General features: G+C 40.8%; 2 protein-coding genes across 5 annotated transcripts in view; one reads left to right on the forward strand and one right to left on the reverse strand.

Annotated features, from left to right (window-relative positions):
• The window catches only part of LOC121441177 (BCLAF1 and THRAP3 family member 3-like), a 60,183-nt gene extending 33,418 nt beyond the window's left edge, over positions 1 to 26,765 (reverse strand). For all 4 annotated transcript variants that reach the window (XM_041642305.1, XM_041642304.1, XM_041642307.1 and 1 more), the window contains exons 1-6: positions 26,664 to 26,765; positions 23,747 to 23,799; positions 8,722 to 8,798; positions 4,285 to 4,854; positions 2,979 to 3,629; positions 1,393 to 1,568 (exon numbers count right to left, since the gene is read on the reverse strand). In XM_041642305.1, coding sequence (XP_041498239.1) covers positions 1,393 to 1,568; positions 2,979 to 3,629; positions 4,285 to 4,854; positions 8,722 to 8,762 — 1,438 coding nt within the window. In that variant the 5' untranslated portion in view covers positions 8,763 to 8,798; positions 23,747 to 23,799; positions 26,664 to 26,765. The remainder of the gene's footprint in view (positions 1 to 1,392; positions 1,569 to 2,978; positions 3,630 to 4,284; positions 4,855 to 8,721; positions 8,799 to 23,746; positions 23,800 to 26,663) is intronic.
• On the forward strand, positions 16,800 to 26,673 carry LOC121441184 (vegetative cell wall protein gp1-like). The gene is made up of 2 exons (XM_041642322.1): positions 16,800 to 16,823; positions 25,837 to 26,673. Exons 1-2 carry the CDS (start codon positions 16,800 to 16,802, stop codon positions 26,671 to 26,673), a joined length of 861 nt encoding a protein of 286 aa, XP_041498256.1.
• Positions 26,766 to 27,811: the final 1,046 nt, after the last annotated feature.

Consider the following 27,811-nt stretch of genomic DNA (forward strand, 5'->3'; position numbering starts at 1 on the left):
GAAATAGTTCCATGACAACATGAAACTAATTGCCATTTAAAAAGATTACAGAAAGCTTAATATCAAGAAGGGGCCATTAAAATGTATCCAAATTGTTCCTCATGGAATAAAAACAAGACCCAAACTTTATTTGCTTTATTAAGTTGGAATGCTCATGGTTTTCTAAAACCAAAGAATTTTTAAAAACTTGACTTATAAATTGAAGGATTTTTTTTCCTATCTGCCATGATTACTTTCTTGTCTACAAGAATGACATTGTCAAAGTAACAATCATTCTGGCCCATGGTAAGATGAGACTCTATCCAGAATGTAAGAAAGACACTCTATAGTTCAACAGCAGTGAAAATTACATCAATTAGCAATAAAATTAAAATAATCTTTGAACAAATACTGGAAGTTCTGTTTAAATATCAGAGTGCCTTCCAACACCACTTCACTTTTACATTAACTTTAATTCACAAAGACATTCTAAAATTAGCTCTGCAGCAAGTTCTTAATAGTATAGAAAAGAATACACTTAATCGGCCCAATGCTATGCAAGCAACCTTCTCTAATTCACTAGTCCTGTTCTGGGACACTCCATTTTTTTTCTGTAAAATACTACCATACTTCCTGAAAACTATATTTTCTTTGGGTAAAAAGAGATTGAGCTGAGAGAAAAAACTGTTCCCAACAAGCTGTATACTTCAGTCACGCGAGTACTGGGAACCTGAGGCCTCTTCAAGAGCTGCTAATACTCTTAACTGCTGAGCTATCTCTTCAGCACCAATAATTATTCTAAAAATATGTTTCATGAAGGTACAAATGAAAGCAAATAAAATTTTGACATACTTAAAAGTCTCTTGTCTAGAATATCTATAATTTAAGCTGCACTACTAGGGAAAGTAGTTTTATAACACTGCTTTTCCAATTAGTGGAAATTTATCAGAAACAAAACTTTAATGCAAATCTTTAAAGCCCTAATGAACTCTTTGATGTCACACACACACACAAAATGAAATCTTCCACTGATCACACAGGAACCAGCTTATGGTAAAAAGTGCTAGGAAGGCCCTGGGGGTGGGTTGATAATATCATAAAATAACCTAACTTCTGGATTATCTGGAATTTATACCTGTTTTTATTGCTTCTTCCTCCTTTGTTAGGTTCTCAATATGCCTGTTGTTTGGAGCAGGCTGATCTTTTACTAACTAATGATTTGCAGTCCACTAGCATTTGAAGCAGAAACTTATTGAAAATACTAAAAAAAAACCTATGCTTGAATGAATGTCTGGTACTCTTTCCAACAGATTTCCTAACTCAAAATGGAATATTATTAAAGTATTTGTGTCTTGTGAAAAGTTAGTGCATTATTTTTGTGCTATACATAATGTTTGGGCAAAATCTACCAACCTTTAACTTCATGGATTAGTGTGATGATTTCCTGAGCAAACTCTTCTGCAGGTTTGTCTTCAGGGTTCTGAGGTGAGTTGAGATGGTGAAATACTGGATGAAAATTGTCAGCTTTTCTGCCCACAGCAACCAAATCATGTGATAGCTGCCTCTCTGCAGAGTATCTAGAAGTGGACCTAAAATAATTTGAGATGTTTAATTAAATTTGAAACTGTTTAGATAAGGATGGAATTTGCTAAAATTAAGATAGCTAAACATTAAAAATATATTTATTCTGTCATAATTTAGGCATAAAAGTACATGCTATAAAACTAATAAACCACAAGTAGAAGATAAGTATAGATAAAAGGTCCTGAGCTCTTTCAAATCACAATTCTAAGTGAATTTTTCCTTCAAACATACAAGGCATTAAGTCACCTAATATACAAGAAATAATCACACTATTTTTATTCTTCAATATTGTCAAAACATTGTAATCAGCCACTCTGAACCACTACTATACTTTCTATACATGAAAAGCTATTATTAAAACTAAAAACCTGACTTAATAAAAATTCTCCCTCACTATAAACAATGAGAAGCTTAGAATAGTGTTTTGAAACTAAATCTATTAAGAAATTAACTGTTTGATAGCAAGATGACTCAGCAGTAAAAGAATCTGCCATGCAAGCCTCATGACCTGAGTTTGATCCCTAGAACTCATGGTGGAAGGAGAGAAACAACTCCCTAAAACTGTGCTCTCTCTGTTATGTCCACACCTGCCATGGAACATATGTGCCAACATTCACGTATGCACATGCAAGCACACACACACACACACACACATGCATGCTCAGGCACACAAAAATTATAGCCTCATTCCCTCATATTGGATAATAATCTAGTCAGTTAAATTCAGTCATGTTGAAACCACAGTAAGAATCATACATCAAGTTATCTGTCTCCTGGGATCCCAAAAAGACATAAAAAAAAGACATTTCCACTTCTAAAATCTAACTTTTATCCTTTATAAAATAAGGACCTGCTAAGATTCCTTCTTGCTAAAAGATTCTATGAACGTCAAAAGCAACAAGGAACAGTCTAAGAAGCTGCATAAAGAATAGATGCTGGCCTGGTATGGTGGTAGCACACACCTTTAATCCCCAGTACTTGGGAGACAAAAGCAGACTGATCTCTCTGAGTCTGAGGTCAGCCTGGTCTACAAAGAGTGTTCTAGGAGAACCAGGGCTACATAGTAAGACCTTGTCTCAAAAAACAAACACGCAAACAAAAAGAATAGAAGCTGAACTCTCCTATGACTGGATTAAAAAAAAAACACCTGGCAGTATAAAAACATCTAACTTCATAAAGAGAAATAAGTCCTTGAAATGCCCTAAACCTAAGAATTATCTGGAGATAAGCTATGGGAACCAGAAAACACACCTATTACTAGCTACAGAACTTTTCCTCATTACAGGACTTTGGGGAAAAATCTTGGTAATTTCTTGAACACTCAATGTAATCTAACCAACAGTACAAATCCCATCTTGGAAACTGAAAATTAAGGTGGAAAAAATCTATTAATAAATATTTAAAAATGCTAATACCTAAATGTGTTCCTCTTGTTCACATCTACTTGAACAGAAAGTGATTTCTTCTTGACAAATGAATATCGTTTCTCTTCATGCTTTGGGCTTGCATCAGGTTGTTTACTAGAAGAGGCACTCTCTTTTCTGCAATCTTCTTTATTTATTTTTTTCTTCCATTTGTCATTGCAAGGCCCCAAATCAGCTTCCTTTATATTTGTATTAGTATAGGAAATGCAGTCTTTCTTGTATAGTTGAAAGGGCCCATTGACCTGATCATTTTCATTCTCTCTTCCTCTTGCAGTACTGAAAAAATCTGACTCTCTATTTCCAGAAACTTTCAGAGAACTGTATTTTCTGTCTTCTTCCTTCAAGTACTTCTGAAATCTCTCATCAGGAAAGTCCTGCTCACTGTCTGAAAGCTTATGATGTTTGTGACGGTAGTCATAAGATACTCTGGTTGCTGAAATCAGCTCTGGGTATTCTCTCTCAGTGTATCTATGGCTTTGTGATCCGTAGCTCCACTCTTCATCCTTCTCTTGAAAAGGTACAAAAGAATGCTCAGGCTTCCACTTTGAGATTCTGGCCGGCTCTCTAGTTTCATACCTTGCTGCATCTATAGGTCTTTTTGGTGTGTAGTCATACTTTCTGAAATCATGATCCTCAGGATACCTGTGTTGACATAAAAAAGTTTATATTCGCAATATACTGAAGTAAAAAATTTCAATGCGTAGAATATTGAGCAATCTGACCTTAAAACACAGCATTGCAATGACAAGATATAAGACCTCATGCCAACTTATAAAAACACATGAAGTTAAAGAGTAACAGCTTTTAAAAACATTCTCGCTTTAGCTGGGCATGGAGGCACATAACTTTAATCCCACCACCTTGGAGATAAAGGCATATCTCTGAGTTCAAGACTAGTCTGGTCTACAGAGTGAGTTCCAGGACAGTCAGGGCTACACAGAGAAACACTGTCTCAAACACCAAAAAGAAAAGAAAAACATATTCTAGCTATTAGCATGAATTACTTCAAAAGAAATAATCTTTTCGTTTGTTTGATTTTTGACAGGGTTTCTCTGCGCTGCTTTGGAGCGGGTTCTGGAACTGGTTCTGTAGACCAGGCTGGCCTTGAACTCACAGAAATCTGCCTGTATCTGCCTCCCAAATCCTGGGAGTAAAGACATGTGCCAACACCGCCTGGCAAAAAAGAAATATTTTCATCTTTTGAGATAAAAAAAAGGTGATCACAGTCAACATAAAAGTAAGACTCTTTTACTTGAGGCCTTATGCCAAACTGCCCAGGCTTAATGATTTCCTGTACCTCTTCTGAAAAGGGTTCCTTGCATCAAAGTCTTCTGAGCCTCTTCTGGGTGACTGAGGATAGTTTTCTTCTTGGACCCTCTGGTGTCTCAATTCATCTTCATGCCATGTCTCTTCAAATCCAAAGGAATCTTCCAGTGACATCTGAGATGGCTTCCCTCCTCTCCCACTTCCTCTAACTCTGTGCTCTTCAGGAATAAACCTTCCTTGCATTTGGGGGGAATAGCAATCCCTTTCATGCTCTGTATAGGTTGTTGCACTTTCTGAGTATGTGGGCATATATTGAGATCTTCTGTCATCATCCCCTCTTCCAGGGTAATATTCTTGGTGAGGATTATATGTGTCAAATTTTTCTACAGACTTTATATTTGGGGAAGGTGATCTATTTTCATAAGACCGATAATAAGGATTCACACGAGGGGAAATCCTTAGTTTATTCTGTAAACGTTTCTCATCGTCCAGTCTCCAAGTAAAGGGTCTTTTTGGATCATCTCTATATTCAGGATCATAATGCCCATGGAAATGTCTTTCCTCATAGTATTCAAAATTCCTAGATTGTGGTGATAATGACCTATGTGAACAAACATAGAGAAGTTTAGTTAACTTTAAGACATTTAACTGTTTGTATAGTGTGACTTACATAAAACACTGACCTTTCCTAGAATTCCACTACTAATTCACTTGAGGTAAATCTACAAATTTGTTATATATATATATACCTGGAATTTATATATTGGGGTGAGGAGGTCTAATAACTGTTTTGTCCTACCTGACAACTGTATTCTCTTCAACAAAACTAATGTATTCAATGAGCACATCCAACTGGGTTAAACAGATCTATCATATTGGAGGGGGACCAGATCAGCTATATAGCACAATCTTTTTTTAGAGACTACTGATAGAAAAGTTCTAACTAAAGAAAATATAGCAACTCCAAAAGGCCAATCAGGAAAAGCTTCCATCAGGTTCAATAGCCAAGTGAGAAACAAGCAAGAGCAAAGTAAGAACAAATATATCAGAGTGTTTAGAAAACTGAACATGACCTCTGAAACCGCATTCTACAATTCAAACTCATACCAAGAAATGTTTCCATAGTTTTCCCAACTGTTCTCTCCTTCATGGTCATACCAAAGTAAGAAGCTTAACAGGTAGCAGGGGCAGAAAAGAGAAAATAATCATAAGATATCAATCTCTACTTTTTCTTCATATATTAGAGTTTTTTGTTTGTTTGTTTTTAAGAAAAAAATCAACTCCCACTCTATAAAAAAAGCAGCCCTGACCGGTATTGTTTCTATTAACAAAGCTAACCTTATACTTAAAGCAATCTTTCTGTCTCTGCCACTAGTATGCAGGAAATACAAGAGTGGACTACTATACCTATCCCTCCATAAATATTTCTAGCATAAACTTCTGTTCTTTCCAAAATCTTCTGACCCTTATATATTAATTGAAAGATGTGTTGTTTAAAGAGCTTATAAATCTAGCCAGAGTGTGTTGTTGAAGGGACCAGGAACAGTTGTTTTTTTCCAGGGGCCAGTTTACTAAGACCTATGCCCCATATTACCCCGCCATCCTATTCTGACTCATGTCTGGCTTCAACCAGATCCTAAGGAAGTACATCCAGTCTGGTAGTCAATGAGGTCCTACCTGTACACAAGCAGGAACTGGCTATTTTCATTCCGACAGACCCCTGACACTGCAACCACAGTTGCTGACCAAAGGTCATGAGCCAATCATAAAATGATTCCTGTATCAGTAAGGGTCTATACCCAATCACTTCAAAGTACACTTAGCCAAAGCTGAAATTCCCCTAAACAGGCTTAAAAGGGGCTGCCTTGCCCTCCCCCAGGGTCGAAGCCATTTTGGGCAGGCCCCAGCATGCTGGGGGTTTTTTCTCTCTCAAGAATGAAGTTGCTTTCTGTAATTACATACCTGGTTGGTGTCTTCTGGTCATTTGGAGTGATCTAAGGACCCTACATACAGGGGACAGTATTATAGCTTCTCTGCATCTATCTTTTCTGGTACCTTGACACTGCAAGTCTGCAGACTTGTAAAGACTCCCATATTCATGGAAAACACTGTAGTTTACTCAGCCTTAAAGATAAGGAAGGTGGCTGGGCATAGTACCTCACACCTTTTATCCCTGTACTTGGGAAGCACACGCAGGTAGATCTCTGAGTTTGAAGCCAGTCTGGTTTATATACTAAGTACTAGGTCAGCCAGTGAGACCCTGTCTCAAAAAACAAGTCAGCCAAAACAACAAAAGACAAACAAAAAAACAAAAAAAAGATAAGGAAAGAACACAATAAAGCTTACCTTTACACCTGAGAACCTTTCTGCCATGTGACCTGACCAATTTCTCATAATCTCCTTTAAGGTTTAATGTCTTCAAATCAGTAAGAAAGGTGTGCCCTGGCATTTTTTTTTAAATTTACTTGCTCTAAGAAGCTCCTAAGTAATTGGAGCAATCATGAATGAATTCTTTTTTTTCCAATGAAAAATCTGGATCGTTACACAAGAAAGGAGGAATACCTATTTTCTTCAGTACCTATTAGGACATTTACTGGCACTACTGCCTTCCAGAGACACCAAGCTAGACAGAAGCAGAAACTGTCATCCAGATGACTATACTTCATTACAGGATAGGAAGTAACTAGCGGCTCTGAGGATTTACTGGGATTTTTTTTTTTTTTTTTTTGGTTTTTCGAGACAGGGTTTCTCTGTAGCTTTGGAGCCTGTCCCGGAACTAGCTCTTGTAGACCAGGCTGGTCTCGAACTCGCAGAGATCTGCCTGCCTCTGCCTCCCCAGTGCTGGGATTAAAGGCGTGCACCACCACTGCCCGGCCTTACTGGGATATTTCATCTCTTTTCACTGCTAAGGAGAGAACCTGACAGTCAGAGGCAAACATCTTCCAGACTGAATGAAATTATTCAAGATTTAACTTTAGCCCTTAATTCACATTTAAATCTACTCTACCGCTGTATTTTGTGTCTTATTGTATAGTACTTACTTCTTCTAGAAATAGTTGTTTTAATGGTTAACATTTCTAGTTCTCCTAAAGGGACAAAAGAGACCCTAACAGCCTGTTAGAGACAACTGTCCAGTCTCTAGAATGTTGCAAGCCTTACAAGTAGTGACAACTTTGGTTCACCAGGAAACAGTCTTGGAAACAGAGATAAGGTCTCCCTCGGGGTTAGAGGGTTTATTTGTTTGTTGCCCACGTTAATAAGATAATACTAACTACAAGTACAAGTGACTCAAGTTCCTCAGTTGTCTCACAACCCCAGAACCTGTGACTGTTTTGCATCATCCACCAACCAGCCACTCTGAAGAGCTGGCCCTCAGGAGATTTTAGAAGGTAGAGCGAATATTTCTGACATGGGAGTGCCTTGTGGCAAAGTTGTACGTCGCTTGCAAGTAGGACCAAAATGTCAAACCTTTCATAGTTCTTAATAATAAAAAAAAACCCTGGAGAAGGAATTAGAAAATCAGGCACTATGCTTGACGGAATCCTTGTGCCCATTACCAGAGCCTCACTAAAAGAATAAAATAAAATGATCTCTGTGCTATCATCCATGTTATAGTCATTTCTATCTTTAACATTCTCTTTTCTTTTTGAAATTTCTACCAAATACAACATGATTTTGTGGCATTTATAAAACTAAATGACTGATGACTTACTGTATTATTGAAGCAAGAATAGCCAAGCTATATTAACATAAAAATCATAGTTCATTTTTAATGTATGTAATAGTAGTCCTTTACATCAGTCCAAAAACTTACTGGCTACAAAGCAGAATTATTCTTTCCCTACAAGTGCAGAATGCTTTGCCCAATCATGAGCACAGCACTTTCCCCACTGGATCAGAACCGCCTATTGCGTTACTCCCCTACAGCCAACCTGTGAGCTTGCTGAGGCCATGAAGATGGCCCTACTTGTATTTGTAGTCCCAGAACTTGGCTGTAGGTGATATACAATAAACTGGTTGAACTATTCCAATCTAATTATGTGTACTATAGTACTGATACTAAATACCAGAAAAAAATGAAAGTTGAAATATAATTGAGCTGTTTAAATCCACTATTCTGCCAAGATAGAAAACACTTTATTTTCTGACTAAATTTCTTGAAACATATTATGAAAACTTAAATGAAGCATACATTGAAGAGTTGTAAACCTCATTAGCTAAAAGGAATTTAACCCTCTCAAAGTCATTTCTCATTCTGGTTGTGGTCACTCAATTCCTTTTTATTATAAATTCAAGCTACCAGCCCCAATTAAAAAAAATTCATCAGCTTCCTGGATTTAGAAATACTGATCAATTGCCTATTGTGAACATCCAGGTCCAGTGAGATTATTGGAAGTTTAATGGAAGCTTGAGCAGAAATGATGATTTCCAAATTCAAGTTAACTGCGTAAGACATGGAACTCCTCACCTTTGTTTCCACCTGGGGGATCTGGATCTTGACCGTACCATCCTTTAGCATATGAGTCACCTGATCCACTTTTCACACTGCAAAGAAATAAAACATTAGCAAGTTTGTTTGTTTGTTTGTTTTTAGAGTGCAGTATGCTCTGGCAAATGCAAAGAGAAAGCTGCTTAATTCTTCTGTGCATCTATTTCCTGATCTGCAAAACAGGAATAAGAGCACCCTCCTTAGTAAAATACTGTCAAGATAAAAAGACTTCAAACAAGATCAACAAGTGCTTTCTGTAAAGGACTACATTGAAATTTGTTGTAGATGTTGTACAACATAAGATATGAATTAAGTCTATTAATTCTGTCTTATTAAAATAATCCCTTTAGCCAGGCAGTGGTAGTATACACTTTTAATCCCAGCACTCAGCATGTAGAGGCATGGGGATCTCTATAAATTTGAGACCAGCCTGACTGGTCTACAAAGTGAGTTCCAGGACAGCTAGGGCTACACAGAGAAACACTATTTCAAAAATAAATAAATAAATAATAAATAAAACAACAAAAATAAAATAAAACCAAACAATCCATTAAAATGTAAAAACAGAGCCAGGCAGTGGTGGCACATGCCTTTAATCCCAGCACTCAGGAGATAGAGGCAGGCAATCTCTGTGAGTTTGAGGCCAACCTGATCTACAGAGCAAGTACCAGGACAGTGTAAAAACATAGCTAGGCATGGTAGCATAATCCTAGAACTTGGAAAGCTAAGACAAGAGGATGAGTTTGAAGACAGCCTGTGCTATATACCAAATTTGAGGCCAACTTGGGTTACATAGCAAGACCCTGCTTCAAAAAAAGTAAAAGACATGGTAGACCATCTTGAGGTGTACTATAAATATAAAACACACATCAGCTTTCAAAGGCTGGCTAAATAAAAGAAGGCAAAACACACCTCTAGCTTTGCTATCATACCAACATTGAAAAATAAAACAGTATACTCACAAAATAGAAAAACAGAAAAAAAAAAACTACTCTAGCCTGGTAACATCTCAGCACCCGTGAAAACTCAACCCATATTTAACATTTTATGCTTAAATCTAAAGTATGTACTGTTTATTCTGACTTGTCCTGCAATTCCCTTTCTGCAATATTTCCAAGGCAACTGCATCTGAGTAGTGGAAGTTCTGAGGCTTCTACTCTCTACTCCTACCACTACTTATCTGCTCACCTTTTCTGGTTTGTCTGACTTACTCTTTTGTTTTCTGGTCAGGGGCCCAACCAGTTTTGCTGTGGAATAATCCTTCAGTATACTGTATAAATTACACTGTAATTGGTTTAATAAAGAAACTGATTGGCCAATAGCTGAACAGGATAAGGTTAGATGGGAAAACCAGAATAAGAACACTGGGAAGAAAGATGGAGTCAGAGTCATCGTCAGGCAAACATGGTGAGGTTACAAGGAGATACAGGGGGAGCAAGATATATTGGAGGACAGGTAAAGCCACGAGTCACGTGGCAATACATAGATTAATAAAAATGGATTAATTTAAATTATAAGAGCTAGTTAGTAATAAGCCTAAGCTATTGACCAAGCATTTATAATTTATATAAAGTCTCCATGTAGGTTCTTTGGGAACTGGCAGGCGAGGAAAAAAAAAGTCTGCCTACACAATATTTAATGTATGACTTAGGTGCAAATCCATTCTTGAGTGAAAGAGGACATTGCCTAAAGAGACTGATCTGCACCCCATTTTAGTCCTGAGGCAGTTTACTCCCACCACCACCCCAGTCAGCCATAATAAAGGAAAAGGACCCTGTTGAGGTAAACTGATTGTAGATTAACACGGAGGGTATTTAATCTTGATTGTCAGCAGGATTTAAAAATCAATTTCACGCCGGGTGGTGGTGGCGCATGCCTTTAATCCCAGCACTTGGGAGGCAGAGGCAGGCGGATCTCTGTGAGTTCGAGGCCAGCCTGGTCTACAAGAGCTAGTTCCAGGACAGGAACCAAAAGCTACGGAGAAACCCTGTCTCGAAAATCCAAAAATAAATAAATAAATAAAAACCAATTTCACTTTTTGTGTGTATGGGTGCAGAGGTAGACTCATGATGATTAGGGTGGGGGGTGTCAAGGCTGTCTTCCTGATTTCAGGTGTTTTTCTCTCACGTTTTCTACAATAAGATCTCTTACTGCCCTGGAGCACACCTGTTTAGCTGGACAGACTAGCCATCAAGCTAACGGAGTCCCAGTCCTGGTTCCCTTCCCCACATTTCTGGGTTTCCCAATATGTACCATTATGCCTAGCTTTTATATGGAGGTTAAGGATCTGAACTCAAGTCCTAATAAGCAAGCACTTTACATAAGCTTAATTAGTAGATCTTCAGATCCAAAACATAAAGTTTCTTCCCCAAATACTGCCTTATAACTTTTCACTTACAGCCTGTAGTCTCCCTGCCTCCCATTTCTGCCATTATCTAGAACAACCCTAACCCCTTGTTATGTCTCCACCACTGCCCAGCATTATTTCACTTCTTTGGCTGGTAATAGAGACAAGAGAATTGTCTGGCTCTCAGTCACTTGCTAAAGCTTCTCATAAAATTTTGAGATTTTACATGAGCACGTGGAATTGTTAGGAGATTATCTTTATGTCATTCCTGGACTGGGCCCTGGCATCTAGTTGTATTTTCTACCCCTTCTTTATGTTTAATCAGATACCTAGTATCTTTTTGTAATCATCAACTACATCAAGAAGGAAACCTTTGAAGCTTAGTTCAACAAGGACAGACTCTATAGTATAAGGCAAGGTTTTCAAGATATGGCTTTCAAACTGCCCCAAGGTAGTCACCTTCACAAACAACCATATTTTTAGGACCCTCATTTAGAAATTATAAAGGGGTACAGAATTAATAGGATGCCTAATTTGGGGGAATATATTCCAGTCTTGGTTCTCTTATCATAGACCACCAAAGTACAGAGGATAACAAAAGGTCTGACTCTTACAGGGGCCCCATCAAAGTTACAGAAAGGAGAAACCGAAACATCTGAATAAAAGTATGAGCACGTAGCCGGGCGGTGGTGGCGCACGCCTTTAATCCCAGCACTCGGGAGGCAGAGGCAGGCGGATCTCTGTGAGTTCGAGACCAGCCTGGTCTACAAGAGCTAGTTCCAGGACAGGCTCCAAAACCACAGAGAAACCCTGTCTCGAAAAACCAAAAAAAAAAAAACCAAAAAAAAAAAGTATGAGCACGTCTTCTAGAGTAGAGTCCTTCAGTTACGGCATATGGCATTCACTGTCCCTTTTTCATTGTTCTTCTGTTTTTGAGACAGGGTATCAGTATGTTTCCCCACTGCTCTCAAGCTTCTGTGACAGCGTAGGTAGGACTATGAGCACACACCACTGCACCTGACTGTTATGACAGTCTTTTGCTTATGGTCCCTTTTGTCTAAGGTAAGTGTAGCTACTACTGTTCTCCTTTGGATATTGTTGTAAGAAACATCCTTTTCCATCCCTTCATGGTCAGAATTTGCATCTTTAAAACTAAAATGAATCTGTTGGCCAGCATATAATTTCATCTTGATTTTAAATCTACTAAGACCATTTGTCATATAACAAAAAAATTTAACCCATTTATATTTAAAGTAGTCACTGAGAGATGAGAACTCACTATTCCCATTTTCCATTGGATTCTGCCTATTTTACACTTCCTTTCTTCCTTTCTCACTGTCTTCCTTTGTGGTTTTATGATTCTTGTTTTTATTTATTTTCCTCTTTTTTTTTATTGAGAAAAGGAGAAAAAAAAAAACAAGTTTCCACCTCCTCCCAGCCTCCCATTTCCCTCCCCCTCCTCCCCCCCTACGCCCCCTCCTCCCACCCTTCTCCCCCTCCCCCCACTCCTTTCCCCCTCCCTCTACTCTAGAAGATGAGACATTAAAAATACACACGAACTACTGTCCAAGCTCCTGAGCATAACAGCCAATATTAGCAGCTCTGAGGGAGCAGTAGCCAGCATAGCAGTGACGGGAGCGACTTCCGTATTCTGCTTCTACAGTGAAAGACCATTTGGGGAGGAAATCAGCATGGAAGCATTGAATTTGAACTATGTTTTAGAAGAAATGGGTCTAATAAACCCATCTAGAATATTCCTTCTGACTACAGTAGAGTAGAGAGTCTTTTCAGGTGCATTGGAACATTTTCTGTAGAAGTCTCAACAAATCAACAAATCCTATCAACTTTATTTTTCTCTTTCCAATGAAACTAAAAATTGTAACTAGTGGAAAACTGAAAAATTCACAAAAAATGTGGAAATTAGATACACGTACAAGACTTACAATGGCTGGATTGGCCAGAGGAGAATAAAGATTATTTAGACAAAAAAAAAAAAGTATGAGCACGGATTTTTGATAATGAAAAGAATAAAAACATAGAAAGGGGTTGGGAAGTTAGCTCCATCGTAATCTAGTGCCAAGAAGTAGAAATAGGCAGATTGCTAACCTATGTAGCACAGTCCAGGCCAATGAGAAACCACCTAAAAAAACAAATGAAGCTGGAGAGAAATAGCTAAAATTCTTATTGAGCAGCCAGGATTATGTGTGGTTCAAATCCCAGGCACCTGTATGGCTGTGTAAATCTCAGCACTGGGGACCAGAGACAGAAAGATCTCTGGGACTTGCTAACCAGTGTAGCCAAATAAGAACCTCCACATTTAATGAGAGAATCTATCACAAAAATAAGGTAAAATGACTGAGAAAACCATCCCAACATCAACTTTTGGCCTCTCCTTGAAAGCCCAACACATGTACACACAAATATACACAGTGGATGCACCCGAGGAAAGACACTCAGGCTGTCCTCTGGCCTATACATGCACATACATTTGGGTTAAAGATTTTATAGCAGGGCATAGTGGTGTACACCTTTATTCTCAGCTCTTTGGAGACACAGGCTGATTTAGTTCAAGGCCAGCCTGGTCAGCATAGTAATTTCCAGAACAGCCAGGGCTACATAGTGAGAGCTGTCTTAGAAAAAAAAATGAAAAAAAGGAAAAATTTTGTAATATAAATAAGATTTTGTCCTAGACTTAAAAAAATACTAGTTTGATTTTTCCCAAACAGAAAAGGAAAAACAAAACCACAAAACTACAGAATATCACAAAAGGTCCAAGTTTAGTTGGAAAAGGCTTTCTAGGGTGGTGATCCTAGATCAGAGTCCCTCAGTCTAAACACCAATGATTTGATGTTAAGAACTACAGTACTGCATATGAAGGGTGCTTGGTCTATTGTTTTGATCAGAAAAGTCCTTGAAACACAGCATCAAACGAGCTGATCCAAGCTGGTGAGAGCCCAGGGACTCTAGACAGAACTCTACCTGTGGGTGACAGTTGTGCAGCTTGGACTGTTTGTGGAGACCCTAGTAGTAGGACCATGATCTATCCACAGTGTATGAGCTGGTATTTATAAAGAAGGGAAGAGATAGATAGACAGATAAAGGGCACCTCTAACCTCAGTTATGCATGAGGGTTTTCTTTTCTGCTTCTTTGCTTCTTTTTGCTACTTTGTTTCTTTTGGGGGCCTGGGGATTAGACAAGGCTGGCTCATGGGTCCCAGAATCCACCTGTCTGCATTTGCTATAGTCCAGCAAGAAAATAATTTTAAGGCGGGAAGGGCAAGATGGCTCAGCAAATAAAGCCACAAGCTGCTTTTGCTGAAGACCTTGGCTCAATTCCATGCTAGAACTCCAGTTCCAGGGAAACAGACGCCCCCTTCTGGCATCCAGACACACATACACATAAAATAAAAATAAGTCTTGCCAGGCAATGGTGGCTCATGCCTTCAATCCCAGCACTCAGGAGGCAGAGGTAGATGGATCTCTGTGAGTTTGAGGCCAGCCTGGTCTACAGAGTGAGTTCCAAGACAAACCAGGACTACACAGAGAATCTCTCAAAAAACAAAAAGCAAAAGTCTTAAAAAATAAGTGTTTTAAATGAGAAAAAACAATAATGCATATTTATAACAAGAAAGGAAAGCAAAATAAAGTCCAGCCAAATTAATCTTAATGCTTCACTATTAGTAAAAGATTAAATTAAGCCAAGCATGGTGGCACTTGCCTTCAATTCCAGCACTCAGGAGGCAGAGACACGTAGATCTCTGTGAGTTCAAGGCCAGTCTGGTCTAGTGAGTCAAGGATACACAAAGAAACCCTGTCTTGAAAAAAAAAAAACGAAAATAATAATAATAATAATAATAATAATAATAATAATAATAATAATAATATCCAACATGCACATTGTTTTAACTTTAAATGCCTGTCTGTTTTCCTCTACTTACCCTGCCTGAGTTCAAATCAAACTCTTTGTTTTCCCTAATTAGGTCATGCTGGTCCTCCTATATCAATGCCCTTGCCTCCATTTGCCTGTACTTTCCTAAATTGTTTGAGTGTCATATATGCCCCCATGCCAGATGCCCCAGGGCTCTTCCTTGAATTTCTTTCTCCTTAGGGATTCTGGGTTTGTTCAGTGATTACTTCAACAGATCTTATTTATTTACATAGTAGTAGTAATTTAAATAGGCAAAGTCTCTAAACAGTGTATCTCCCTAAAAAAATTTCAAATAACCACTAATGTATGAGATGAATTAGTAATTGAAAACTCCCCATAAAATAAAAAAGAAATAACCAGCCTTTTCACCTCCATTAAATTAAAAAATATGAAGTCCTTATTTTGGAGAGGAGGCACAAGAGGAACACTCGTGCACTGCAAGAATATACATAAGTATAAGTAGACTAGAAGTACCGCAAAATGTTGAACATGCCCATATCCAAATACCACATAAATATGTACTTTGGAGTGGAGACTCTCAAATTTTGGTGTGCACTGGAATACCTGGAAGGATGGTTAACAGAGATTGCTAGATCCTAATCCTGGTGTTAAAAGGACCACAAAAAGAAGGATTTATTATTATTATTATTATTTGGTTTTTTGAGACATATATATTAAATATATCAGGAAAAAAGCTGTATATATGCCATAGTCATTATCTCTGGTTTTTCTCCTCCCAATCTTGCTAGTTACATTATCAAGTTGGTTTTCCACCACCTCTAGCCACAGAACCCAACTATTCTAGCCAAATCATTAATGAAACTTATCAGCCAAATCTATAGTAACATCTCTTCCTATTCTTTCTTTACTTTGACTTCATTTACCCCTCTTGGCAAACTGATCTTTTACAGTGAGCTCATTTTTCTTCCAGTGACATCAATCCTTGGACTATTCGTCATCTATACTCTCCCCAGCACTCAGGTTCATAGTTTTATATACTTCCTATAAACCACCAATCTCAAAATTTCCATCTCCAGCCTCTGCAATTCTCTAATCTTTTATAAGCAGTAACCTATTTGGTATTGTAAGTATAGCAAATTCATGAAACCTCCCCCATCTATTCCTTATACATCTTGCTCTTCCTCACAAATAAATGGCTTTACATTTCAATGAATAGAAATTACAATGTCCAACAAACAAATGAAAAGATACCCTATTAAAAATCCAGGAAATACAGAGAGAACGAGCTGCACCAGAAGCAGAAGCCAGGAGCAAACCCAATCCTGGGACACAAATGGATCAGGATTGACCCAGCAACCAGATCCAGAGTCAACAATCTCCACCAGAACAGGTACAAGGGAGGAACCCCTGAGCAAGTGAGCCAGAGACTGCTGAGGGTCCAGACGTGAATCCAGGACCTTCAAGGGAGTAGACCTAAGCCAACACCCTGGTGGATCTGGGCCAGAGTCTAGGACCTCCCAGGAACTAGGCTGGAACCAGGACCTCTGTCACCCTGGGCATGAGTGAACCTGGGTCCTCCGAGGGAATAGGCAGGACCAGAGATCTCAGCAGGGCCAGGCGCGAGTCTGGAACCTCAGAGAGTGTAGGCCTGATGATGTGGGAGTGTCATATATCAATCTGTTGATTTCATTGGTTAATCAATAAAGAAACTACTTGGCCTGATAGGTTAGAACATAGGTGGGTGGAGTAAACAGAACAGAATGCTGGGGGGAAAGAGGAAGTGAGGCAGACGCCATGCCTCTCCTCTCCAGGACAGACGCGATGAAGTTCCAGCCCAAGATGGACGTACACAAGAATCTTCCCAGTAAGACCTTGGTGCTACACAGATTACTAAATATGGGTTAAGCAAGATATGAGAGTTAGCCAAGAAGAGGCTAGATATAATGGGCCAAGCAGTGTTTAAAAGAATACAATTTGTGTGGTGTTATTTCGGGTGTAAAGTTAGCCATACGGGAGCTGGGCGGGATGAAAAGTAGGCCCGCAGCTCCTTCTATAGCCTGAGCCAGGTCCTCTGTGGGTTCCAGCACTGGTTTGTGTCATCAAAGGGAATAGGCAGGAACCTGGAACCCCTGCGGGTCTGAGCACGTAAGCAGGTCCCCTGCGGGTTCAGGCGCACCCTAGCCTGGAACCTTCCAGGCAATAGACCGGAACCAGAAACCTTTCCACGTCCAACTCCAACCTAGGGACTTCTGCAGAATGGAATCCAGACCAGGATTTACAGATACAGGTCAAAGCCAGTTACCTAAGCCAAAGTTGCCCTGAGGTAAGGAACTCCACCTGGGGCAACAAATTCCACAGGAGTGAAACAGAACTAGACTCCTAGGACAGAGAGAGCCTGAGGAAACAAGCTCCACCAGGAGCAGAAGCCAGGAGCTAATCGAACCCTGGGAGCCAACCCAGTCCCAGAACACTGGCTGATCAGGACTGAGCCAGCAACCTGACTCAGAGTCTGCTATCTCCACCGGAACAAGATTGGGACTGAACCAGTTACCTAAGACACAGAGAGAACAAGCTCCACTAGGAGCAGAAGCCAGGAGAAAACCCAGTCCTGGGACACGGGTGGATCAGGACTGAGCCAGCCAGCGACCAGATCCAGAGTCAGTGATCACCACAACAGGTCCAACTCCAAGCCAGGGCCTTCTGCAGGAGGAGATCCAGACCAGCATTTACAGAAACAGATCAATGCCGCAGCCTAGGCCAAAGTAGGATTGAGACAGCAGACTCCAAGGGACCAAGCAGACCAAAGCAAAGGAGCACTGAGCTACCTCCAGGAACAGGAATAACCAATGGGGTAACTAGAACTGTGACACTGACTGTACCATGATGAACGACCATTTGAGCTTTGGATTCACTGGCACCTAGATTATTCAACAGAATCTCAGACAACCCCAACCACACCTATTAGAGGAAAAGATGAGTAGAAAAGGTAAAAATCACATGCTACACCACAAAGAGCAACACAATACCAGTAAAACCTAAAGAAATTGATCACCAAAAGAATACATAATCCAATAAAAAAAATGGAGTACAGACCTAAACAGAGAACTCTCAACAGAGGAATCTAAAATGGCTGAAAGACACTTAAGGAAATGTTCAACATCCTTAGTCATCAGAGAAATGCAAATCAGAACAACTCAGAGATTTCATCTTACATCTGAAAGAATGGCCAGGATCAAAAACACTGATGACAACTTATGCTGGAGAGGTTGCAGGGTAAACAGAACACTTCTGCATTGCTGGTGGGAATGCAAGCTGGTACGACCCCTTTGGATGTCAGTGTGGCGATTTCTCAGAAAATTAGGAAACAACCTTCCTCAAGACCCAGTAATACCACTTTTGGGCATATATCCAAAGGATGCTCAATCGTGCCACAAGGACATTGTTCATAGCAGTGTTGTTTGTCATAGCCAGAACCTGGAAATAACCTAAATGCTGATCGATCAAAAAATTGATAAGGAAAATGTGGTACATTTACACAATGGAGTACTACACAGCAAAAAAAAAAAAAAATTACGACAGCTTGAATTTTGCAGGAAAATGGATGGAGCTAGAAAACATTATTTTGAATGAGGTAACCCAAACACAGAAAGACAATTATCACATCTACTCACTCACAGGTGGTTTTTTTAACACAAAACAAAGAAAGCCATCCTACAAACCACAATCCCAGAGAACTTAGAGAATAATGCGGACAGTAAGAGAGACTTACATAGATCTAATGTACATGGGAAGTAGAAAGTATAAAAAGACAAGATCTCCTGAGTAAATTGGGAGCATGGGGACCTTGGGGGAGAATTGAAGGGGGAGGGGAGAGGCAGGGAGGGGAGCAGAGAAAAATGTAGAGCTCAATAAATATCAATTAAAAAAAGAACCCAGGAAATAAAAGTAAAATATTACCTTATAGTCATGGGTTTTATTTTAAAAATTAACACTTGACAGCATCTATTTGTTGACAAATAGAAAAAGAAAATTTCTCACCTGAGGAAAATTTCTCTACAGAAACCATGAAGCAGAAGAAAACTACAAACCTACACTCAAAAGATAATTAAATGTTGTATATTAAAAACAAGAGACTATTTTAAAAATCACCTTGAATTAGAAAGTCAGTGACATATACCTATGTGAGAATCTCCACCTTGAAGCAGTCTAAAAAGAAATAAACCAAAATCCGATAAAAAAACAAAACAGAAATATAAGAAATAAAAAAAGCTAACTGAACTCTGGTGTGTACAGAGAGGCATCAAAAGTTTAGTTTTTCAAAAGTGGAACTTCCAAGTTACTCAAAGGAGAATAAACTCGAGTGAAAATGTAATAATCAAGTACATCGAAAGAAGACATTAAAGTAAAACAATGGAAAAATAAAAATGGCATTGGGAGGAGAGTAAAAAGGAAACAAAGTTAGAAAGCTACAGAAATACAAAAAAGTAGTATCTGTGTGATTATAGCTCCTGATAAAGAACAGATTCATGCATGGTATTGTATGTGTGTAATATCAGCACTCGGGGAGCAGAGGTAGGAGAATTGCTCCAGGTTTGAGAACAGCCAGGACTACATAGCAAGGCCATCTCATAATTCCAAACAAAAATAGAAAAGAGACAATTCAAACACAAATCTTGAATAAATTTTAAAAATCACAATTTGAGGAAACCAGGTAGGTGACATACTTTCGCAGAGGACCACTCACCTAACATGTACAATACCCTGGGTTTAACCTCCAACCTCAGAGTAAAAAAAAGAAAATCTCCTTTCTTTCAGTAATAGAAAAATAGCTGAAATAGGGTTCATCAAGATATCTAGGGTAGGTATACAACATTCAGCTCTGAAATGCAGTCTACTAAATACTATTTCATTTAAAGATAAAATCATGAAGAGTTCCAAGCACAAAAGAACTAATAACTTAGAAATCCATGGCTTTGGGTTCACTTACTGCTGATGGGAATGTAAATGATACAGCCAGCCACTTTAGAACAGTCTAGCAGTTACTCATAAAGTCAAACATAGTGTTACCATATGGCCCAACTATTATTCCATTCAGGTATACATACATAACCACAATAATTGGAAATATGTCCATATAACATCTTTTTACAACAATGTTCATAGGAGTATTTATAATAGCCAAAAGGTAGAAAAACCTCAAATGTACATTAAGACATGAGTGAACAAAATGTCATACATATACAGTGGAATATCTAAGCATAAAATATGGAGTAGATATTGATACATGTTACAACATAGATGAACCTCAAAGCATAAATTTCATTGATGGAGGAGGGTCATCTGTCTATGTGTTACTTTCATTGGTTAATAAAGAAACTGCCTTGGCCCTTTGATAGAACAGAAAATTAGGTAGGCGGGGAAGACAGAACAGAATGCTGAGAGAAAGAAGGCAGTGAAGCAGTCTCCATGATTCTCCTACCCGAGACGGATGTAGGCTAAAATCCTTCCCGGTAAGCCACCACCTCGTGGTACTACATACATTAATAGAAATGGGTTAGTCAAGATGTGAGAATTAGCCAATAAGAGGCTGAAACTAATGGGCCAGGCAGTGTTTAAATGAATACAGTTTCCGTGTAATTATTTTGGGTAAAGCTAGCCGTGCGGGAGCCGGGCGGCAGGAAGCAGCCCTCAGCTCCCACTACATTTCATTTAGCTAAAATATCCCAGCACTCAGGAGATAGAGGCAAGCAGATCTCAGTGAGTTCAAGGCCAGCCTGGTCTACAAAGCAAGTTCCAGGACAGCCAGGGCTACTTCTACAGAGAAACCCTGTCTTGAAAAACAAAACAAAACAAAACAAAAAAAAATTCAAAGAAACGGAATGATGGCTAATGTTTTTTCTTTAGGTTTTTTTTTTTTTTTTGGAACAGGGCTCCCTGTCAGGAAGGCTGGCCTCACACCTGCTGTGTAGGTGAGGATGATGACATTCAACTCCTAGTCCTCCCTTCTTATATCTCCCAAGTTCTGGGATTCTAGACATCCACCATCACACCTAACAAGAACTTTTTGGGTGAAGAACTATTCTGGAATTAGATTTATGATAATGTGTGTACAACTGTATGAAAATACTAAAAATACTGAACTGTACACTTAAAATGGGTGAATTATGCAAAAAAGATTCCACACTAAATGAAAATTTAGTATTTACAAATGCAATGAATAAAAATTCTCAAGTAAAGCCTTTGCAACAAGAAAACACAGGAATATGTGTGCTTAGAGGAAAGGGAAAAGCAGAAGTGAGGAGATCACACGTGGATTATTCTGATGGTCACAGAAAGCATGTTACCTTATCACCAGTTCTTCAGTAAGTGCATACAGAACTCCACTGCTGCTTATCATTCGTATAATTTGGTTACATGGGATAAAGTAATTCCTATCTTTCTCACACAAAGAAAAACAGAAAAGTAAACATATTAGAAAAAGGTTAAATACAAACATAGGCCATTAAAACAAAAATACTAATGTTCCCAGGGACTGGGGAGATGGCTAAGTAGGTAAAGTTCTTGCCATACAAGCACAGGGACTTGTTGGATCCCCAGAACCCATGAAAAACAAAAACAAAAACAAAAACGAGGGGAAGCTTACAAGTCTTTCTTCCATATGCATGCCATGGCATGAACATGCAAATACACACTAAGTGTAAAAATGATGAGTTTTTTTTAATTTTTTTTTTTTACTTTATATATATTGTGCTGGTCTGCATACATGTTTGTGTACCATATGTGCACATGGAACCCACTAAGGTCAGAAAAGGTCATCAGATAAACTGGAACGGGCATTTCAATAGTTGGGAACAATCATGTGGATGCTGCAAACAAAATCCAAGTTCTTTATAAGAGAAACAAGTGCTCTTAATTGGTGATTCATTTCTTCAGGCATAAAGAACTGTTTATTTAAAATTAAAAAAAAATATTGACAATGAAGCAAGCATAGTGGCTCACATGGTGGCTCAGCACTTTGGAGGCTGAAACTGGAAGATAGCTATGAGTTTTAGGCCACCCTGGGCTACACAGAGTCTAAAGTCAGCCTTGATTATAAAGTAATACCCTGTCTTAAGTGAGGTGTGTGTGTGTGTACACAAACGCAAAGACTAAGTAATCAAATTCTATGAGATGCACTAAAAACAGTGACCAGCTAAAAAATTATGAGACTGAATCTCCATCATAAACACTCCATCAATAAAATGTTTGCCAAGTAAGCATGAGGACCTGAGTTCATCTCCCTATCACCTACATAAAAAGCTGGTCCAGAAGCACAACTGTAATCCCTGGGCTGCAAAGGCATTTGCTCGCCAGCTAATCTAGCACAATTAATGAATTGCAGGTTTAGTGAAAGACTCTGTCTCAAAAATAAGACAGGACAATGAGCTGGCTCAGCAGACAAAGATGCTTTGTATATAAATAAGCATGGCAAATGAGTGTGATCCCCCAAACCAAAGGTAGATGAAGAGAACTGATTCCACGCTGTCATCTGACCTCCACATATGTCCCAGCATATATGTGAGTGCACACCTGAACTCTAACAGTAAATAAAAATTTAAAAAATAAGATAGACAACTATCAAAGAAGACAATTGATATCAAACCTCTGGCCTTAACATGCATGCAACACTGACATAAATACACACACACAAATTCATTGTAATAAACACAATACAAATAAATACTACAAATAAATAGTAAAATAGTACAAATGAATAATAAAATCAGTACAAATTAAAGACTAAATATGCGTCATTTATAAGATATTAAACACTTAAAATAGCAAAGAAAAGAGGCTGGGATGAAGTTTAGTTAGCATAGTGCTTGCCTAACATGCATGAAACCCTAAGGTTCAGTCACCAGAACCACATAAATCAGTAGTTCTCAACCTGTGGGTCACAACCCCTCTTGGGTTGTCAAGTAGCCAGTTCACAGGGGTTACCTAGGATTAGCAGAAAACATAGATATTTAGCAAAATTACAGTTATGAAGCAGCAACAAAAATAATCTTGTGATTGGTGGTCACTATAACATGAGGAACTATATTCAAGGGTCACAGAATTTAGGAAGGTTGAGAACCACTGATATAAATGAAGTGTGATGCACACATACCCCTAATACTACTTAAAGAGACACAGGCAAAAGGATTACAAATTTGGAGTCAAGACGGTCTAAATGAGACTGTCTCAAAAAACAAAGGAAAAGTCAGATGGTGGTGGTTCATACCTTTAATCCCAGCACTCGGGAGGCAGAGGCTCTGTGAGTTCGAGCACAGCCTGGTCTACAAGAGCTAGTTCCAGGACAGCTAGGACTGTTACAAAGAGAAACTCTGCCTCGGGAAAAAAAGAGATAGACAGAAAGAGAGAGAAAGAAAAGAAATAAAAGGGGAGCTATGTTCAATATACAATTTATCAAACTTAAGAGTATGAAAGAGTGTGGTGTGGGGTCAAAGAGTACTATAGAATAGTTTTTGAAACTCTATCTTTTTATTTGGCATTTTTGGTTTTTTTTTTCTTCATCTGATTTTTTCAAGACAAGGTCTCACTATATAGCTCTGACCTGGAACTCTGTAGACCAGGCTCGTCTCTAACTCAAAGAGATCTCCCTGCCTCTACCTCCCTGGTGCTAGGATTAAAGGTGTTCACCACTATGCCCAGGGAAATTGGGTCTTAATAAAGTGCCTAGGATGGCCTCAAACTTGTGACTGTTAGCCAGACATGGTGCTACATACCTGTAATCCAGACACTCAGTACCCGAGGCAAGATTGGGCTTCACAGTGACAACCTGCTTGACACACACACACAAACAACAACAAAAAAAAATCAAAACCTGAGGGTTAGTGATACAGCTAAGTAGGTAGAGTGATTGCCTGGCATACAGGAAATACTGGGCTCAATTCACAGTACTGGAAGAAGCACACGCACACACCTGAATCTGCAACCTTTTTTGTTTATTTGTTTGTTTTTTTTTTTGAGACAGGGTTTCTCTAGCTTTGGAGCCTGTCCTGGAACTCTCTCGGTAGACCAGGCTGGCCTCGAACTCACAGAGATCCGCCTGCCTCTGCCACTGTCTGTGCCACCACCTCCCAGGTTGTATCTATAATCTTTTGACTCTAACTTTTGAGTGCTGAAAATTGAATTCATGGCTTCAAACATGCTAAGCAAGTTCTCTATCAACTGAAATCCATGCCTAGCCCCAGAACAGCTTTCAAAAACTCTAACTTTTTTTTGTGTGATTGTGGGCATGTCCTTCCTTGTATGTGTGTTCATGTGTATGCAACCATGTGGAGACCAGAAATAGCCATCTTCCTCAATAGCACTCCACCTTATTTGTGTTAGACAGGGGTCTTCCGTTTCAAGTTACCTGGATGGTCCCCAGGGACCCTCCTCCCTGTGCCTCCTGAGAGCTGGAGTTAGAGGTAACTGCAGCTCTGGCTTTTTATTTGGGTACTGGGGATCTGAACTCAGGTCCTCATGATTAGTCATTTTCCCCAGTCCCAAGAAATTTAAATTTTTATGTGCCTAGCTGGGTGATGGTGGTGGCACTCGCCTTTAATCCCAGCACTTGGGAGGCAGAGGCAGGCCTGGTTTACAGAGCTAGTTTCAGGACAGCTAGGGCTGTTAGAGACATACCCTGTCTCAAAAAACTAAATAAATAAACGAAATTGTGTGCTACAAAATGTTCCTGTGCTCTGAAATTTTTACAAGAAAGCAAAAACTGCAATAAGACAAGGTATATGAAATGTACTTTCCATAAATGTCTCATATGATCCTAAAAGAAAGGTAAGGCAAACACATTATAACACCTTGTCCATTGTTGAGGAAATACCTTAGAAAAAGTAAAGTGATTTGGCCAAGGTAATGAAATAATATAATTCAAAGGTCATAACTTCAAATGCCTTGCTCACTTCTAAAAACACTAAACTATTTTTCTTTTTACAAAAGTGAACTAAATAAGAAGCTGAAGTGCTACCAATAAACAAGGAAAATAAAACAGGCATGTCTAATATTTTCCTGTAGTCCACTGTTTAGAAGCCAGAAGCAGAAGAATCAGAAGTTCAAGGCTAGACTTAGCACACTGTGCGATCAAGGCTAACCTGGGCTAGAAGACTTTGGGGGGGGGGGAGGGAAAGACCTGGCAGTGGTGGCTGGACTTCCGGGACTCGGGAGGAGGCAGAGACAGAGGGAACTCTGTGAGTTCGAGGCTAGCCTGGTCTACAGAGCGAGTTCCAGGGCAGGCTCCAAAGCTATGCAGAAACCCTGTCTCAAAAAATAAAAATAAAAAAAAGAAGAAGGAAGGAAGGAAGAAAAAAACCAACATAAGTTAGAGTTTTTGAAAGCTTATGAAAACTTATGAAATTACAGCAAAGCCTTTTTTAGATTTTTTTGAACCTGTTCACACCTAGGGGAAAAAAGACGTTAAAAAACGTGCCAGTCCTGGCAGTGCAGGCCTTATAATCCCAATTACACTACTCTAGAAAGTTCGAAGCCTTCTTGACCTATAGAATGAGTTACACAGCAGCCTGAGGTGAGAGCGGCTGTGTCTGCACAGATACACATCTGTCTCTGGTGGAGTGCTCTCTTGCCATGGGGGATGGCCTAACTTTAACCCCTGGGGCTACAAAAGAAAAAAATGTGCTCCAAAGGTTGCCTGACAGGAATCTCACGGAGCCCATTTTCTACTAGTAGTAGGTAATGTGTTCCAGAAAAGCTACCACTTAAGGTGTACCTCCCAAAGTCCCCCTCCAAAGGAAACTATTTCGGGGACTAAGTTTCTCCAGGACAGTCCTGCCAGTGGCACAGGTGACTAAAATCCTCCCAGCCGTCTTCCCTTACTCTTCGGCTTTCCCCGGGGAAGACCCGGCGACGGCGGCCAGTGTCTCCCGCGGACAAAGTGGGCACTTGGGTCCCGCGGGCGGACACGTCCCGGGGCCGCCTGAGGAACCAGCGCTCCATCCCCGGGGCACCGCCCCCTTCCTGGTCCCCAGGATGGACACTCCGAGAACGGAGCCGCCACCTGCCCGACGCTGTGGGCGGGGAAGGCAGAGGCAGCGGGCAGGTGTCGCCTTGGGCGCCGCGGGCAAGGCACTGGTGGCGACAGTCACCTATCGCCCCGAGAGCCAGGCGCCCTGAGGCGCACCGGCGGCCGCCACAGAGGGAAGGTGGTGGCCAGGCAAGAAGAGAGAAGGGACGCGGTCCCCGAAGAAGCCTAGCCTGCCCGCCACCCGATCCCAGCCGCTTCATCCCAGCCGCCCCATCCCTGCCGCCCGAACCCTGCCACCCCTTCCCTGCCGCCCCATCCTGGCCACCCCATCCCGGCCGCCCGATCCCTGGCACCCCATCCCAGCCGCCCCATCCCGGCCGCCCGATCCCTGCCACCCCATCCCGGCCACCCGATCCCTGCCACCCCATCCCGGCCGCCCGATCCCTGCCACCCCATCCCGGCCGCCCCATCCCTGCCACCCCATCCCAGCCGCCCCATCCCGGCCGCCCCATCCCGGCCGCCCGATCCCTGCCACCCCATCCCGGCCGCCCCATCCCGGCCGCCCCTCCAGCCTCTATGAGAACTGCCTCTCCCGAGCGAAGGACACACCCTCCTTCCCCTGCAGGCCGGGGCCTCCTTGCTCTGTCTGCTCCTGGACCGCTCACCCCGCAGTGAAGCCGCCGTCGCGTTCAACACCAGAGCCGCTTCAGGTTCCTCCAGGCCTCGCCCCTTGCTCAGCTCCCGCCTCCTGCTCCAACAGCACCCAGGCGCCCTCGCGGTTCTAGGAGACGAACCACTTCCTTCCGGAATGGTCCGGCTCCAACCCCGCCCTGGACACGCCCCCGCCCCGCCCCAGCACCGCCCACCGTGTCCTCCTCCTCCTCCGGCCAAACTGGTTCTCACAGAGAAGCCCGGGCTTCGCGCCCCGCCCGGGCTGCCCCAGAGGGCGCTCTAGCGCGCATGGCTGGCTGTGCTCACCTCCATTCCCTGAGAGTGCCCCTCAAATCCTCAGGCTGGAGAAAAGGAACATACTGGATGGTGCAAGGCCTGGGTTCTTTGGAGTTGAGGAAAGGATCGCGGCCTCGAGGTCAGCCCTCAGGTTGGTTCCCTGCCTTGTGTGCAGATCGAGGTACCAAGGGGCAGAAGTAGCTGCCAAGCACTTCCAGCTCGACCCTCAAAGGTCTTCCAGAATCAACTTACCTGAACCTGCTTATTCTTGGTCTCCATTCCTGCCTACTTAGTTTCTAACCTGCCACCTAACTTTACCCATCTCCCATAGCCTCAAATGAAGCTTCTACTTGGAAAACAGCAACTTCTGAACTTTGCAGATAGGTTAATGGTACCCATAAATACCAGCCCCTCTCTGTTTGCTCTCCTCTTTCCTTTTCTTTCTCTCCTTTTTTATATAAACACATTTTTATTGATTCTTTGGGAATTTCACATCATGCAGCTCAGTTCCACTCTTTTCCCAGTCTTCCCATGTCTGCCGCCCACCCTTGTAGCCTCCCCACTCCCCAAAGGAAAAAGAATTCTTTTTACTTCTCTCTCTTTCCTGTCTCCTCATCGTGTGTTTATTGGCCCTAGTGGCCTTGTGAGCTGCAGTTTGTCATGCAGTAGACCCCTTTGCCCAAAGAGCTTTCCTTACAAAATATTCATTGCAACGAGTTGTTGGCCGAGTTCAAGGCCTTGGCTTCTGGTCCACCATCAATACTGGCCCATCATCTGAACTTCTCTGGGATATTTGGCTATTGGCCTAAGTCACAGAGATCCTGTGACTATGGCTAGACAGAACCAGTCAATCATGTGCTCCAGC

This window comes from Microtus oregoni, unplaced genomic scaffold (assembly GCF_018167655.1).
Source record: "Microtus oregoni isolate MIOR12 unplaced genomic scaffold, Mior012 000074F_000, whole genome shotgun sequence".
Classification (NCBI taxonomy): domain Eukaryota; kingdom Metazoa; phylum Chordata; class Mammalia; order Rodentia; family Cricetidae; genus Microtus; species Microtus oregoni.